At 39.9% G+C, this 15,902-nt stretch overlaps 1 protein-coding gene across 1 annotated transcript in view; it reads left to right on the forward strand.

The window, feature by feature from the left end:
* The first annotated feature begins 2,828 nt into the window (after positions 1 to 2,828).
* LOC139288060 (inactive N-acetylated-alpha-linked acidic dipeptidase-like protein 2) overlaps positions 2,829 to 15,902 on the forward strand; it is a 395,466-nt gene continuing 382,392 nt past the window's right edge. The window contains 1 exon segment of the mRNA XM_070909308.1: positions 2,829 to 2,981. Coding sequence (XP_070765409.1) covers positions 2,829 to 2,981 — 153 coding nt within the window.

The raw sequence follows: 15,902 nt of genomic DNA on the forward strand, positions 1-15,902 counted from the left end.
TTTCCTGACTCTGGAGATGTGTAAGTCCTGAACAGACGGCAGGTTGGCACCAATGACTGTCCACTGTAGTCTGTTCCTGTCCTGTTTGCTGGCTGACCCAAACTAGACACTGATGGATGTGCAGAGAACAGACTTGATGATTGGGGGGTTTTGTTGGATCAGCAGCTCCTGGGGCAGGTTCAACTTCCTAAGCTGGGCACAGGAAGTACATCCTCTGCTGGGCCTTTTTGATTATTGTGTTGGGGGGGGGGGGGGGGGGGTCCATATTCCATATCCACAGTTTTGAACGTATTCAGCTCCAGGTTGTTATTGAACATTGAGCTAAAATATGCTAACAGGCTCATTAGAGCTTATGGGAACTGCAGAATTGTGTGATAATTATCTGTGGGTTTGTTAGTATGCGTTTCACATTACACATAGTCATTTGAACAATTGTTAATGTAAAAATACTGATTAGAGGCTTGGAGATTTCAGTCCTGGTTGACTTGGCAGAACCTATGGTTGCTGATGGCAACACGGAGTGTGTTATGTAATGCCTTACACATGCTTTGCCTTATCAACTGTGTACTGCTATGTCCCTGTGTCTCATCAACTTATAAAATATTGAATTTTGCAGCTTTAAGGACTTATTGTATATCCGTGCTCTAAAACAACTTATACTCATACTGCAGTCCTGCTGAAAGAAATATTACTTGGTGATTTTGTTTTACAAAACTATTATAGGGAGCATAGCAACACACCACTGTTGCGTTGTTGTGCACTGTTGCATGCAGTACAAAGTAGAATTCATGTTGTGGCTGCATTATCCCTGTCTGTTGGTTTCACACGAACAGCGCTGGTGCACTAGAACAGCTACTCTCAAAGTATCTTTACAGAATCAAATAGATGATGTTAAATGAACCGTTTACGGTTCAGTGAAGGCCTAATATAATTTACATTTAAATACAGTATCTTGGAAACTTGAACTCATGCTGATGATGAATCTAATTACAGCGGTAGAATTATTAAGGAATACGTTAAATAAGTAAGGATGATGAATTAGTTGCCACTGAAAAACTACAGATTATTATATATATATATATATATTATTATATTAGATTACATTTTTTTTTAAATATAGGCCAGAATCTAACTAATTTAATGTACAACTTGGCCTCAACCAACCTTTACCTACATTGTTATGATGAGCTGTGGCATTGTGGCCTGGAGAGCTAAATATAGCCCATGGCTGCGAGGATGGATTGAAGGCGACGTGATATCTGGAAGGGAAATTACTTGAGCTTAATGAAGTACATAACTCATTGCTCACATGCTGCCCACTATATTGCACACTCTCTCAATCTGCGAGGACAGCTTAGAGGGCACCACACACACTTGTAGAGGGTAATAGTTCATTTTCCTTGCGAGCTCCTCCACTGAGACCTCGTTCCAGCTTGACCCAGTTGTGGCGGAAAATTATGACTCAATCATCACTTTTAATGGTTGCTCAATCATTTTAAATAATGTGTTTTGTATTTCCTGTTTGTCAAATGTTAAGGACCTCTTGGTAGGGCTAATGTAACTTTTAGTTGTTGAGTGTCACTTATATGCTGCTTAGTATTTAACATATGTTATGATGTGGTATATTGCATAATATACAGTTCCCCAGTGGTGGAAGAAGTACTCACTGATCCTTTACTGAAGTATCAATATTGTGACGTAAAAATACTAAATTACAAGCAAAATCCCTGCATTTATTCAAATGTTCTGAAGTACTATCAGCTAGATGGTGTGTCATGTAATGTGAAGTATCAAAAGTAAAAGTAAAATGTGCCCCTGTGACTGACATATTATCATGTATTACATTATTAGATTGTTAATACTGATGCATCAATATGTAAGCAGCATCTTACTGTTGTAGCTGGGGTTGGAGCTAGTTTTAACTACTTTATAAACAGTAAGGTTAAGTCCAGTAGTCCCCGACCTATGGGTTAGACCCCCTCCACAGACTCAGAAGATAAATCTTAGGGATCATGAGATGATTAAAACAAAACTTTGCTACACAAAACTACATTCAGTTTTTGTTTGCTTTTGATAGAATATTGAAGAGTTTTGCGGCCTCAAACAATTACTTAAATTAAACCATTTGAGAAGTTTAGAGGGGGAATCACTCTTCGGTAGAACTGCTTGCAACTCATTGACATCTGAAGTGTAACAGACAATATTTTTTACAAGGAGTTATAAGCCAAGAAATGATGGGAACCGCTGGTTAGATTAGAAATGTAACAAGCAACCATTGTAGAAAATTTCCCTCTGAAATGTAAGTAAGATAAAATGGAAATACTTAAGCAAAGTAAAAGTACCTCATAATTGTAGAGAGGTACGTTATTTGAGTAAATGTATTTAATTACTTTCCATAACTGCAATTCAGTGCTTTACAGCCTCAGACAATGCTCCTATTCCTAATTTTTGGACAGGTATTGTGAATCATTTTCAAACCTTCCCATGGCTCCAAACGCTCCAAAATCCTATCGACAAAGGCATTTGTAGCATCAAAGGCATCTCTGACAAAATAAACCCACAAAGAATGTTTTATCAGAGCACCAAAGAGGGTTAGTGTAGTTTTTCATAGGGTTAACCGTTTCCAAATGGTTGGGGTAGTAGATTGGAAGTGAAGGGCGTGCTCCTGGGCGAGAGAGGGGAGAGTGGATGAGAGAGCGGCCCTAATGCGGCATCTCATTACAACCTCTGTCAGGATCCCTCTATTCTACCATCAGCTCCCCTTAACTTGGTAAGAGCCCAACTGTCGTTTCGAGTGAGTGTGCCGCCAAGGAGGCATTTACAAATAAATGAAAAATGTCACATTTGATTTCACTCCTCTCGGACTGCGGCGCCTCAGCTTTGTCACAAACTGTCTTTGTTGTTCTGGTCTCTCGCAGGTCCCGCTCCCGGTCGCCGTGGATAGGTTCTGGCAGGTTCAGGCCCTCTGCGTCTCTCCCAGGGTAAGCCCGCAGACAATGACCTTCCCTTAATGTTGTTGAAACACTGATTCCTCCTCCCCCCCCCCCCCCCGTTCTGCTTCTCGCATCCTTGTCCTTGAATGGCATGCAAGCGAGCAGGAAGTTGGAGCTGGTTTGCGATGACGGGGAAATAAAGAGCTGGTAAAATGGCGTGGCATGTCGTTTAGAGAGAGTCAGCATGGTATCGTCTTTAACCCTTGGCTTTGTGGTTCGCCTGGGATGCCCTCGCTATTGCTGCCGCCGCCACAAAGGCAGGGAATTAAAGACACACTACACCTTTTTGATCTCGTGTGTTTGCTGAGATTATTTTATTCTGTAATTTTGGTAAGAAATGTCGCTTTGCTTTTTAGTGTTTTGGGAATGAAATCTTTGGATATTTCTGTATTTTCTTTGTGGCGCTGTATGAAGGCTTTTTTAGTAAACATTGTAAGATGTTATTCCTACGCAGGAGAATGTCTATTATTATACGCCCGTACTGGCAGTAATATGTTTTTCCTGTCACTTTCCCTGTGAAAGCATTAATGAAATTAAAGCTTTAAGGTTTAATTTCGAAACATGGAACGCTAAAATGCTTCGCTGAATACTACGAAAAATTGCAGAATATTCCGTTAAAATGTTTGTACCGATAGATTCATCGGACAAATATTATGATTTCAGATTTGTACACAATGCACAATGTTTGCATTGTGTAGGTCTTTCAAACTGCTAAAAATATAATGTCAGTTTCCTTTCATCACAGTCATTCATTTTAGTGTGCAATCCATTGCTGTGAATTGTGAAGCCATTTTAGATTGCGCCTCTAGGAGGACTGTCCAGTTTATACCTACCAAACAGCTTTCTAATCGCTTTAAGGCATGTTTAATCTCACAAGGATTTCACTTCAGCTCCATGACACTAACAGGAAAATGTGTGTGCTTCACTATATATACAAACCTATATATATATATATATATCCCAAAATACCTACTACAGCCTTCATTCTCTACCATAACAACACAATCTCACCATGCTGTTGCTAAATGCACCCGCACCATATCGACATCCAAAAACTGGCACATATGAAAGCTCTTTTGTCGGATTTAAGGCAGTCCTTACGTTATTGTGTGATGTTTTAATGGCATGTTACAAGGATCCATCAGCTGCTGAAGCGGCCAAATGCTGAAAACCACGAGAAACGTCTTTTTCATTAAGGATTACCTTCCGTCAGCCTGCTAGTGCAGTCGCTTCAAAGAAAAGACTTGCACACTATCCTGTCATCCTGTCCTGACATATTCATATCCTGAACAGATGTCTAAACGCTTGAAAGTATGTATATATGCATGCTATCATAAGTTGCTACAAGACTCTGTGCTTTTACCCACTTCTAACAATTCTCACACCTCTTTGAACAATTATTGGAAAACAAGTGTGTTGTAGAGAAAACACTCACCTGCTGCTGCCCTCAACCATCTCAGCACATCAACTGGTGTATGCTCCATAAGGGCACTCAGTGAGGTACCATTTGTAGCTTGTAGCGGGTTTTTTTATAGAGTACAAATGCCCCATGCAAGCTTTTTGGAATGGGCTGTTAAGCCTATTTAGTAACACTTTAAAGAGTGTGTGTAGTGGGTGGGATGTTGTAAGGAGGGGGAGACGGACGGCCTGTTAGAAGATCCTGAAGGCAGTACGCCTCTGCAGTTTAAAAGCTGTTAATGATGCATGTCGCTCACCGAGGAATCAGTGGACCGCAGCCAGCAGGTTTCTTAGACTAAGCGTGTGTGTCTGAGTGGGACACCTGTTGTGCTCTCTGTAGCCGACCTTCCATTAGGCAATGAGGATGAATAACAAGAAGTAAAGCCTTGTATTGAATAGAAGCGGCACCAGTGTCTGTTGCTGCAGCTGTTGACGGGGAAGGTTGTTAGAGCTTCTAAGTGATCTTATGGAGGTTATTCACAAATTAGCAGCACGCTAGGTAGATGCTGTTGGTTTGAAGTGGCGTTTTTTGGCTTTGGTTGTCTCAAAAGCAAGGCTGCAACAAGTGCAAATGTGCTGTCAGCCTGACTTTATGGTTCTACATTATCAGAGAAATACACCAGGGATATTACAGCAACAGCCTGAGAGAGGTGTTCCAGGGCGGCTCTTGGTTACACATTTACACACATCATTCACCTACACACTTCGGGAGCTTCCCACACAAACCCAGTCTTTCACTGGAGCCTGTTGAATAGCTCTATCGAAGCAGTTAGGGGTTAAATGCAAGCCTGAATGGCACTTCATCAGTTGCTGTGGAGGCCGGGGGTTATATAGGCGTAGGGTCGATGTTCAGATTATGAGTGTAAAGGTGAAGCTTGAAAGCATGCAGGGACAAGGCACTGAGATTTCACTGCAATCACACACATCCATGACCTCCTGTAGCTAATTGTTTTCCAGAGTAAGAAAAATATTAACCTTGAAATGCAGGGAGAAAAAGCATGACTAATAGAGCACAGTGGGAATGTGGTATGAACCCATGGCCTCTAGCAGAGCAGGCATCTGTGCTATTATAGCTCAAAACATATAAACATGATGGGTTATAGGTTAGAGGAGAACAGTACATAAAAAGATACCTGACAGCTGACATGAGGTCTCAGAGTCCCATCACCTGATTGCCACATTATTGGTACAACCTATGTAACCTTTTTCCATGTATAGCCCATTTGTCAGGACTGATTCCATCAATGCCTGCCCTGCAACAGATTTCAGTAGTTAGCAAGTAGAAGACCTCACATGCTAATGCAAAAAGGAAGACATGTTTAGGGGGCCAGGTGATTAAAAAATTGACTGAAGTGCATCTTCATGAGATGCACAAGCAAGAATGCTGCTACCTAACTGTCAGGAGTTGTCATAGGGACTATTTCAGCAGAAAGTACTTTCACTAAAAACTGCTCACAGTGAGGTCTGTGGATTATCCAGTAACAGATATTGTTTGTGGAAAGACATGTTTCTGTTGAATTTGTAAAATTTAGTTGACTAAAGAATTCTTAACACAAGAATCACTTTCTCTGTGTTTCCGAAGCTTTCAACAAGGCAACCATGTACCATGTAAGCCCACTGTCTATTATATAAGATCACCTAATATCATGTGCATAGGCGTAGTAAAGTTTGGAATGGACATGGTATGGATGGATGTTAGAGCGCAAGTGAAATGTCCATACCAATATTTTTAACATGTCATTTTTACTCCTTAAAGTATTACCGGTAGGGTCCAAGCAGAGATGCCAGGTCTGTGCGTTTCCTGTAAAAAGTGGGTTATATTAATGAAGTGTTAGATATGTTGGGTACCTGACAAAATGATCTGGCAAGCTCAGGCTTAACCACGCTGTTGGCTACGTTTTAAAATGACTTGGAGCAGACAATTGGGTAAAACAGACTAGCAAAAAGTGAATCGTATCTATCAATCATATTTCTATCATAAGTCCCAGATTTACATGAACAAAATAAAGTGTTAAATATCACTTTAAATACAAACCACATAATACAAGACCAAGGATTTGTGGCAAGTTATATAAGCAAATACATATTACAAAAAGCAACTCTTTTTCAGAATTCTGCCATTTTGTGTTTGTGTATTTGTGTACGAGTTAAAACCAAACTTACACCCTTGGTCAGGTAACCAAAATTCTATACTTCAATGTCAAAGCTTCAGAAACACCAAGTTAGTGGGCCTTGTGTTGAATTATTTGCCAAACAGCTATTTCAAGTAAAAAACAAACAAACAAACAAACATATTTTGATATATTTTAAACATTTCTTTTTCACTGGACACTTTTACAGAAGCCACAGCATGCTATTCAAAGCAACTGAACTTTTGAAAGAACAAATGACATAATGTTCCCCTTACAAATGAAAAGCTGAATTCATAAACAGTATAAGGAATCCTTGCTCAATTCAAAATTCATGGCGTTAATTTGGTCTGGTATGACTGGTAGTCTATGTTTGCTAAATTTTGGTCACTTCGCTGACTTTATGACTCTTCTCTACTTGTGCCACTGTTGCAATTAGTGTTCATTTTGTCAGGTATTTTTAGATTCAAAAGTCCTTTTAGTCACATTCAATCAACTTCATCCCTCTTATTTGTAGTCACTTTTTAGTTGTCTACAGTTAAACCCCGTCTAAGTCAAAGAAAAACGTTAACATTTTAATATTAGTTTTAATCTAGACCAAGTATGAGAATTTAAGTCAAACTTTAGTTTGCTGATTCCAAAAATGACAACAAAATTACAGGTTGTGTGATTTAAGAATGCTGCTTTTACAACATGTATGTCAAAGACACACAGGTCAGACTACATTTACGCAGCCTCAGATTGTGTACTGCTGCATTTAACAGCGTTTAAGTCTAAGAGGTTAAAGAGGTCACACCTTTTTCAAACCGTAAATGGCCTGAAAATGTGAGGAACAAATATAAATCATATTAAACATGGAACTGAGACTGTAGCACAAGGAAGCAGTGGAGCCACACTGTACGTCATTGTCGGCATTGTCATCTTTAGCGATGATGAAGGCAGATTTGGTGGAAGACATGGCTGATGAATATCACCACGTACAGTACAACATGCTTGGTGTCCTTAATGTTGACAAAGACCTTGGTCAGTTGTGGAGAGGCTGCAAGTGTGTGTGTGTGTGTGTGTGTGTGTGTGTGTTTGGCATATGAATGATGAGTTCTATTCACTCAAGGTGACTTTTGAGGAGTCATCCATTTCTCCAGTCATTGTCTCCCATTACTTGCTCCAATGCACCACTTATGCTACACACACACACACACACACACACACACACACACAAGCAATCATGGCCTGTTATTTGACTTTAAAATATACTTCAACCTATATTGTGGACAGACTACATAAAAGGTTAAAATCTTCAAAGGCTTTTAGACTGACAATGACGCACACCCAGATAAAGGATCACTTGTTTCATATTATCTGTGTAAAAAATGCATTTGCACACTTATCAGTAATCTGAGCATAGAAAAAATAGAATAAATGTTGATGTTTCTTAAGCTGATTGAGACAGAATGCTAGCAGCTACAAAAGAGACATTTCCATTTATATTCAGCATCTGGATTGATCTAATTATAGGCTTGTTTTACAAAGTGCTACATGATCTCATGTGTCTGCTCCCAAAGGGCATGTTATGAATGACCCTGCTATGCACTCTGCTCTACTTTATGCGTCCTTTCACTACAGCTGTGAGCTTCGATTGCTGATGTGTTTCAAAGACACTCACTGCATCTACATACAGTAACTGATTCCTTGTCAGATTGATGGTGGTCTGTGCTGCAGTCAGGAGTATAAATACTTTTTTCTCTGATATCTGCAGGGATATTAGCTTGCCTTTGTACTCTGAATTGCTTCACTGCAGCTGGATGAAGTAGGGGATAAAGTAGGGGTTAAGAACACCACTTGGCAACTCGGTGAACTCGGAGTTCAAGTCCCAGTCGGAGCACCTCCTCAGATAAATGAGGCGGTGGATAAGTGAAGCACAGTGATGAGTGGGATAGGTTCAGTGGAAGTGAAGTTGATAAAATGGGCTGGGTGCATGGTTAGAGTAAAGTAGGATAGTTAGGTAAGGAACAATGGTGATGGTTAGAGCAGTTGATTAGTTGGGTAGCTGTATACAGCAGAGTAGGGGTAAAGGACACCTCTTAGGACAGTGCTCACTCCAATCGTGGTCACTGAGTGGCATAGGTTCAGTGGAATAATGGGCTGCACGGAGCGCAGGTGAACCAGTTGATTAGTTAGTCCTCAGCACTAGGGTAGAAAGGTTTAAAGAGGATCTATTATGCTTTTCCTTATTTTCTATCATAGTCATAGTGTTACAATATTGGAAATTCCTACTAAATGTTACCAAAGTTGCCAAATAATGAGGAAAACATATGTAAAAGTAATCCATGTGACACAAAAGCTCAGCCTTCAGACTGCTGTTCGTGTCATACTTCCATGAGATGTATTGCGAAATACATCCCGGATTTCTTCAGATGGTCAGTTTCATCAATTAAATCTTGTTGTAGTCCTCTTAGCCATAGATATATATCTATATCTATGTTCTTAGTTAGCTGACTCTAACCATCTAACTCTCAGAGCCCGGGACTGAAAACCTCCTCCTCCCTGCGGTCCAAAGCTCCTGTGCTGGCGGTGTAAACATCAACACTCCCCTGGTGCTCAGAGCGAACTCAGCTAAAGGCAGTTGCAGTTAGCAGCAGTTAGAAGTTACTTTATAAAGCTTTCTGTCCATCAGGAAACTCCGTAAATCACAGAGAGTTGAGGCAGAGCAGCCGGAGGACATCAGAGGGAAAACCAGAAAACATTTTCTCCATAAAATGATAGAGTTTCATCAAATTAAAGATCTTGAGCTGGACATGAGCATAATACCTCCTCTAAGGTCGCAGAGATGCACAGTCCTTTGCCTATATCCTGATCGGGTATCCTCTGAAACAACTTTAGTTTAGGGGTCCAAGTTGTTAAAGTACACGGTCGGGTCCTTTCCCCTTTTAGCTTGGATGTGAATTTCTCCTTAGCACTGGAGTGAGGGAAATTTCTAACCTGCACTCTTTTGTTTGGGTTTGAAACCAACAGTATGCTGGTTCAGTTTTCTTTGTCTTGATTGTCTTATATTTTCCTCAACATCTGCTTTCCTGCAACTCCCCAGGCTTCTCCTATTCCCCTGCCTCAGGTTAATGTACATTACCCCTCCTTGGTCTTTAGAGCAACCCCAAACAAACACTCAATCATAATTTAAGACATTTAATTAAGGGACATTTGATTTTCATATCCAGACTCCAGAATTTGAATTTGGTTTCTGTTGATTTAATGGCATTTTGTGAGTGAGATACTCCATAAACATTTGAGTTGATTTCATATTCGGTTTAAATACAACAAGATTTAATTGTTGAAACTGAATTGATGCTTCGTATTTTTCTTTTATCTTGTGTACTTTTGTAGCAAAGGTAACAAGCTATCTGGGCTATCTATCCAATTTGTTTGTAACAATATTAAAGTGAAAGGTAGGGATCATTGTTATCTCCTGTCTGGTGCCCAGTTTTTATTTGGGGATAACCCTACGCTACAAGTTAAGTGTATCCAAGTGTGGTGTAGGAGAGTTAGGTAAGGGACAATGGTTATGGTGACAAGACATTGGTTGTTGATAAGTTAGTGAGGTTAGGTGAAGCAGCTGGATAGAGGTTGAGAAATGAGTTTGATGGTCTGTGATTTTCATAGTTGATAAGTTGGTTCAGTTGGTGATAACATTTCTAAGCTTCACGAGCTGCACTAATAAGATCTTCAATGACAACACTGTGATTGTTACACTATAGCACTGAAATGAACCGAGTGACCATTCAAATATGATTTCTCAACTTCTCAACCTGTTACACAAACTGCCATTTCCCTTAAAGTACAGATCCCACAGCTTAATTTGCATATTACATTGTCCATGTTCTTACTTTAAATTAACATTTAAAGTAACATTTAAAGTAAGAACATGGACACAAATACTAGTCAAGTTCCCTCTATAAGACCATCTAACCTACATAATATGGAGAAAATGAAAAGAGGCTTGTTTTGAAAGCAAGAAGTAACATCACTGCCCAGAAGAACGTGTAAACAAATTTTAAGATGCCGTTTAAACATTCTGACTTATTTGGCTGAAATAATGCGTTGAGGAGTTCTGGCTGCAGCCACTGCAACAACCCTGTCACCTATCGAACGTAACCTGGGCCTTTAAAACCCCCAGTGTCGCCTGATTAATGGACCTGAAGGACCTAATAGTTCTGCACAGAGACAGATTTACTACAAACCTATGTAGTGTTGTTTTTTTGCACCTGGATGTGAGATGATATTTTCTTTGCTCGAGGCAACCGTTTCACCGTGTTGCACAGCACTGCTTTGACACAAAGGGGCACATAGATTGTTTTTGGTGTCAGCCTGAAGCTGCAGCTTCCATCTCTACAATCACCAGACTTATCAAATGTATAGTTACCGCAGTGTCGTTCATAACAACAGCTCAGAAATATATGAAAGCTGTCGGCATTACTGTTGAATCATTCTGAGAAGCAGGTCATGGATACAGAATGTGTATCGCTCACACATTCATTCATTTAGTATTGCTTGTGCTCTGATCTGCAATAGTTTGAAAATTGCTGCATTTTGTAATCCCATAAAATAGGTCTTGTGTGTGGTTTTTAAATCAAACACTACTGCTCAATTGCAAACTTATTTCTGAGAAAAGAAAGTGAATTTGAAATCTTATAGGGTTAGGGTTAGAAATCCAAAGCCTAACCTGCTGTAGATGTGTGTTTTCCTCTTCCTCTGTATGCACACCTACAAATGGCATTGTTGGTTGGTTGATCTGTCCATCCAGCACTTCCATAGCTGATGATATTTCAACAACTACTGGCCAGACTGGTGCTGAAAGTGTTGGTATGGATATTAATCGTCCCCAGATGATGATTCCTATTCATTTTCTGTGTATTTGATGCATGTTTTTTCATTTAGAATCCAGTAACTGTGGAGAATGAAGCAAGATATTTTATCTTCAGACTTTCAACCCAGTTACTGTCTTTCCATTAGAGTAGCTCCCATCAGTTTTGGGTACTTTGGGCAACCGAAATGCTGCGCTCACCAGAATCACAATTGTCTAGAAAGCCTTCTTTGTGACCATGTATGACCAACTACAACATATCAATGCAGTAATCTCCCTCACAAAAGGTTAGCTTTGCATTATAATTGCCACTGACATTTTCCACTTGCACACAAGGGCGAGTCATGCAGGTGGGATCAGCAGTGTGCCGTCTGGCAGAGTCCCTTGTCTTTTTTACTACGTTGTCATGGTCCCGTCAGGCCATGAATTTCGTGTTTGAATATCTTCGTGATTAGTTCAAAACGAATAGTTTAAAGCTGTTTATGAAGATTTTCGCCGTGATATATCATATCATTTTGTGCCAGTTTGTGTTGAACCTTTTGGTTGGATGTGTCCACCTCCTGCATGTCACCCATGTCAAGCCAAATGCTTGCAGGGCTCTCTCAACACTCTTTCCTCTCTCTGCTCTGTTTCTCTCTATCTTTTTCTATCAATTTCTCCCTCTCCTACACAGTCCCTTCTCGACCTTATCGCATCCTACAATGGCACATAACTCAGCAGCACACCTGCGATTCGTGACAGCTGAGCCCCTGGTGGGGCAGTGCTGTCACTCAGCTAGCTAACTGCCATTAAACAGCATGACCCCACCGCCCCATTAGGCTTGAGTCAGATGGGAGTGTCAAACCATTCCCCCATGAACCTCACTGCTTGGCGCTGCTGTGCAGATGTGGTCTTGGTAGAATTATTCTGTAAGCCCAAGAGGCTTTGTAGTTTAGGGTGATATTAGAGAGGCCAAGAGCCATTACTAAGACAAGGCAAGTTTGTTTAGGTTGCTCCTTAAATTCTTAAAATGCTTCAGGAGGTTAAATGAAAAAAAAAACGATGTCAAAAACTGTTCAGTGTTGCTGTGCTATTCCTGCTCATTGGCGTGCACCCTAATGGCATACCATTGTGGTGTAGAGTCTTTCAGACCTTCATAGAGTTTGCAATGGTGACTTATCAGTTTTAAAGTTGCAGTTGCTGTTTATTCTATTAATTAAAATACAATACAATTTGACATGAATAAAAACTACAATTGTATTTCAGTGGCGTAATTCTAAAATAATATTACCGTTAGTCTCATGGAGCTGAAGTGGAATCCTCGTAACTGCTCTGGAATTCAGTCTACATGCCTTAAAGCGATTACTGTGGGGCACAAGCTAGAATGGCTTCACAATTCACAGCAAAGGATTGCACCGTAAAATGAATGACTACCAGTAAATGAATGGTACAACGGCTACTGCATTTATTTTAGCAAAGTATGTATATAAATATTTTTAACAATATATTGATATATATTTCATGGATCAAAATTAAACCTTTAAGCTTTCATTTCATGCTTTCACAGAGAAAGTGATAATGGCGGTAATCCACATTACTGCCAGGATGGGCATATAATAATAGAAATTCTCCAGCGTAGGAAAAACATCTTACAATAATTACAGGAAGTTCAGTTTTGCTCAAATGAGACAGCTGGAGTGTTTTTGTTGTCTGTGTTACTTGCCCCAAACAGCCAATTTAGTGACTGTAAACTCCAGTTCTTTCTGTTGTTTTCATCTCCTTTTTCCTCTTAACTCTGTACATTTATGAATTACTGTAGAGTCAAACAGTCTCAGGATGAGTGACATTTTTAACATACATTCTTACAGACACGAGTATTGGCGTCCACTCGTGTCTTTACATTGACCTCACATACAGTTACTAGGCTGAACACATCATTTAGATGTAGACATCACATCATTAAACGTGCACCAGCATTTCATTCCTGCCGCCCACATAAAATGTATTTGAATTTTCTTTTGTCATAATGAATGACTATTACTCTCCTGGTCCATGTTTCCTTTCTATCAACTGCTACGTGATAGAGAGGGTGGATGCAACCACCGTCATCCACCCTCTGATGGATGAGAGGGTGGATGAGGACTTCCATTATGGTTTGCTACACATATGGGAAAATGCACATAAGTGAGAGGATGAGAGGTGATGCTATATATATAAACTAAAATGTGTGTAATATATAGTATAGTAGTATAGTGAGTATAACCTCACCATATAGCTCTATGGCCGTCCTGTACACAGCCATTTTTAATTCTTTGATAAGCGATACAATCCATAGCAGCACCTTTGCTAAACATAGTGGTTGCTCAGTTCACTCCTATTTGTTCACAGCTGTGTTTATGTAGTGTAGCATTTATTATGAATATGTAAATTAGCTGTTCCGCATTCATTTCCACCAATTACCTTCTCATTGGGTGGTAATTAGTATTGATGATGAGATGTCACCCTTTGCAGTCACCTTCTGTTTTCATAGACAGAGATTTGAACCAGGTTGATGGAAGTATGTGAAGCTGGCTATGATAAAATACTGCTACATTGGTTTACATGGAATGTGCAAAATAATACAGGAAACCTGGCTTACATAGAGTTTCAACCCCTCCTGCTCTCTGAACCACCACAATTTGTCAGGCCATTGACTTTTCAAGGTGTCAGAGGTATTCCACAGAGTAGCTGGCCAACAGGTCAGATGCTTCCGACAGCGGTGTCATATTGCCTGGTGGTGGATCTCTACTCTGAAAACCCTTGTTCCAATATATCGCACAAATGCTCACTTGGACTGAGATCCGATGACTTGGCAGTCCAGTTCAGCGAGCTGAGATCACATCACGATATGTCCACAGGACAATCCTCGAGGTGTGGGCAGAGATGCAGTGGTGCAAATAAACAGTGAATACCTTGAGATAATAATATTTATTAAGTCAAACAACCACCAGAAAAAACATTTTCCTACCCTCACATAAAGTAAACTCTGAACTTCTCAGTTGACTGGATTTCATAACATACAGGTCTATTTTTAAAACAAATCAATAATATTGATCATTTGAACAGCCCACCTGCACAGTTTATAAACTACCATTGGTTCTTCAGTTTAGCTTTGTTATTTTGTCATTGTAGAACAGTTGTTACATGGTTAATTTAATAAAATGATTAAGAATCGCATTTTTTCTTCATCACCATAAATACACACATACAAAGATAATACCCATACTCATTTTAAAACAAATAATAACATAGTGTCATTGCCTTTGCTGTGAAAATAATTCCTTGTTTTCAAATTTTAAGGCTTGCTTTGTTCAATAATTTTATCTGTAAAGGTTTACAGCTAGCTAGACTTCCAAAAATTGTCCTACTGATACTTTCAAATTCCACACATGGTACGATGTAGACCTAATTTGTCACAGAGTGTGTATGAGACAGAAAGGAAAAGGACCCAAATGCAGACAACCAGGCAGATGGGAACAGTTCAGTGACATAATGGTGAAATGATAATACATAATGAAGATCCACAGGTTAACAGGAATGGATGTAGGTGAAAGGTAAAGACAGGTACAGATTCAGGTTCAGGTTCCCAGTTTCAGGGTTACAAAGCATACCTGGCCAGGAGCACGGGGAGATGGGCTGGTATAATACTGTGTAAGGTAACTGAGGAATTAGGAACAGGTGAGTAGGTGGATGTAGGAGTCAGATGATAATAATCATATAGTCCATAGGGTGTATAGAGCCCAAGAGAATTGCGTACCAAACCTAACCTCTTGTACCTAACGTGTTGATGAGTACACACACCATTACTGATACTCTTTGGTTACCTCTATTGGTCACATGACCTTTGTCATGCACATCGTTGCAGTTCCTCAAGGATCTCCTCCATACACTAAGATGAAGAGATATACTTTATGGCTGCGTATGCCTGATGTTACATACTAGGTACCTGTTGCTGCCACGTTACCAAATGTAAACTTGTCTTGTGCTGCTATAAAGCTGCAGGTAGAACCTTTAAGTTTGGCCACAAGTTTGAGTTATTTTTCTGAAAACAGTACCCTTGAATTACACGGACTTCAGATCAATATAACTTCAGGATCCCATTCTATTGAGGATCACTTGATCATGACCACTTGTCGTAGAGACAAAAACTTCTGACTAGGCAGAGATCTGTTAAATTCACCTCACTTTGCTGGACTAAATGTATTCCCTTTTAATATTGCTGCTTTAAAACCACTAAAGTTGTAAGAGATAGCTGAAAGTCTGGAGCTGCCTGCACTCTGCAGCACTCTAATGCTTCACAATCCCTGAGGACAGAAAGGGAGTTCAGCTTTGGAAAGAGAGAAATGTGAATAATTAGACATGGGAAGTAGAGAAAGGAGGGTGATAGAAGGGCCATTAGATTTAGTTAGGAAAGTACAAGATGAAAAGGTAGAAATGGCATTACTTCAT

Source organism: Enoplosus armatus, chromosome 7 (genome assembly GCF_043641665.1).
Source record: "Enoplosus armatus isolate fEnoArm2 chromosome 7, fEnoArm2.hap1, whole genome shotgun sequence".
In the NCBI taxonomy this organism is placed as follows: Eukaryota; Metazoa; Chordata; class Actinopteri; order Centrarchiformes; family Enoplosidae; genus Enoplosus; species Enoplosus armatus.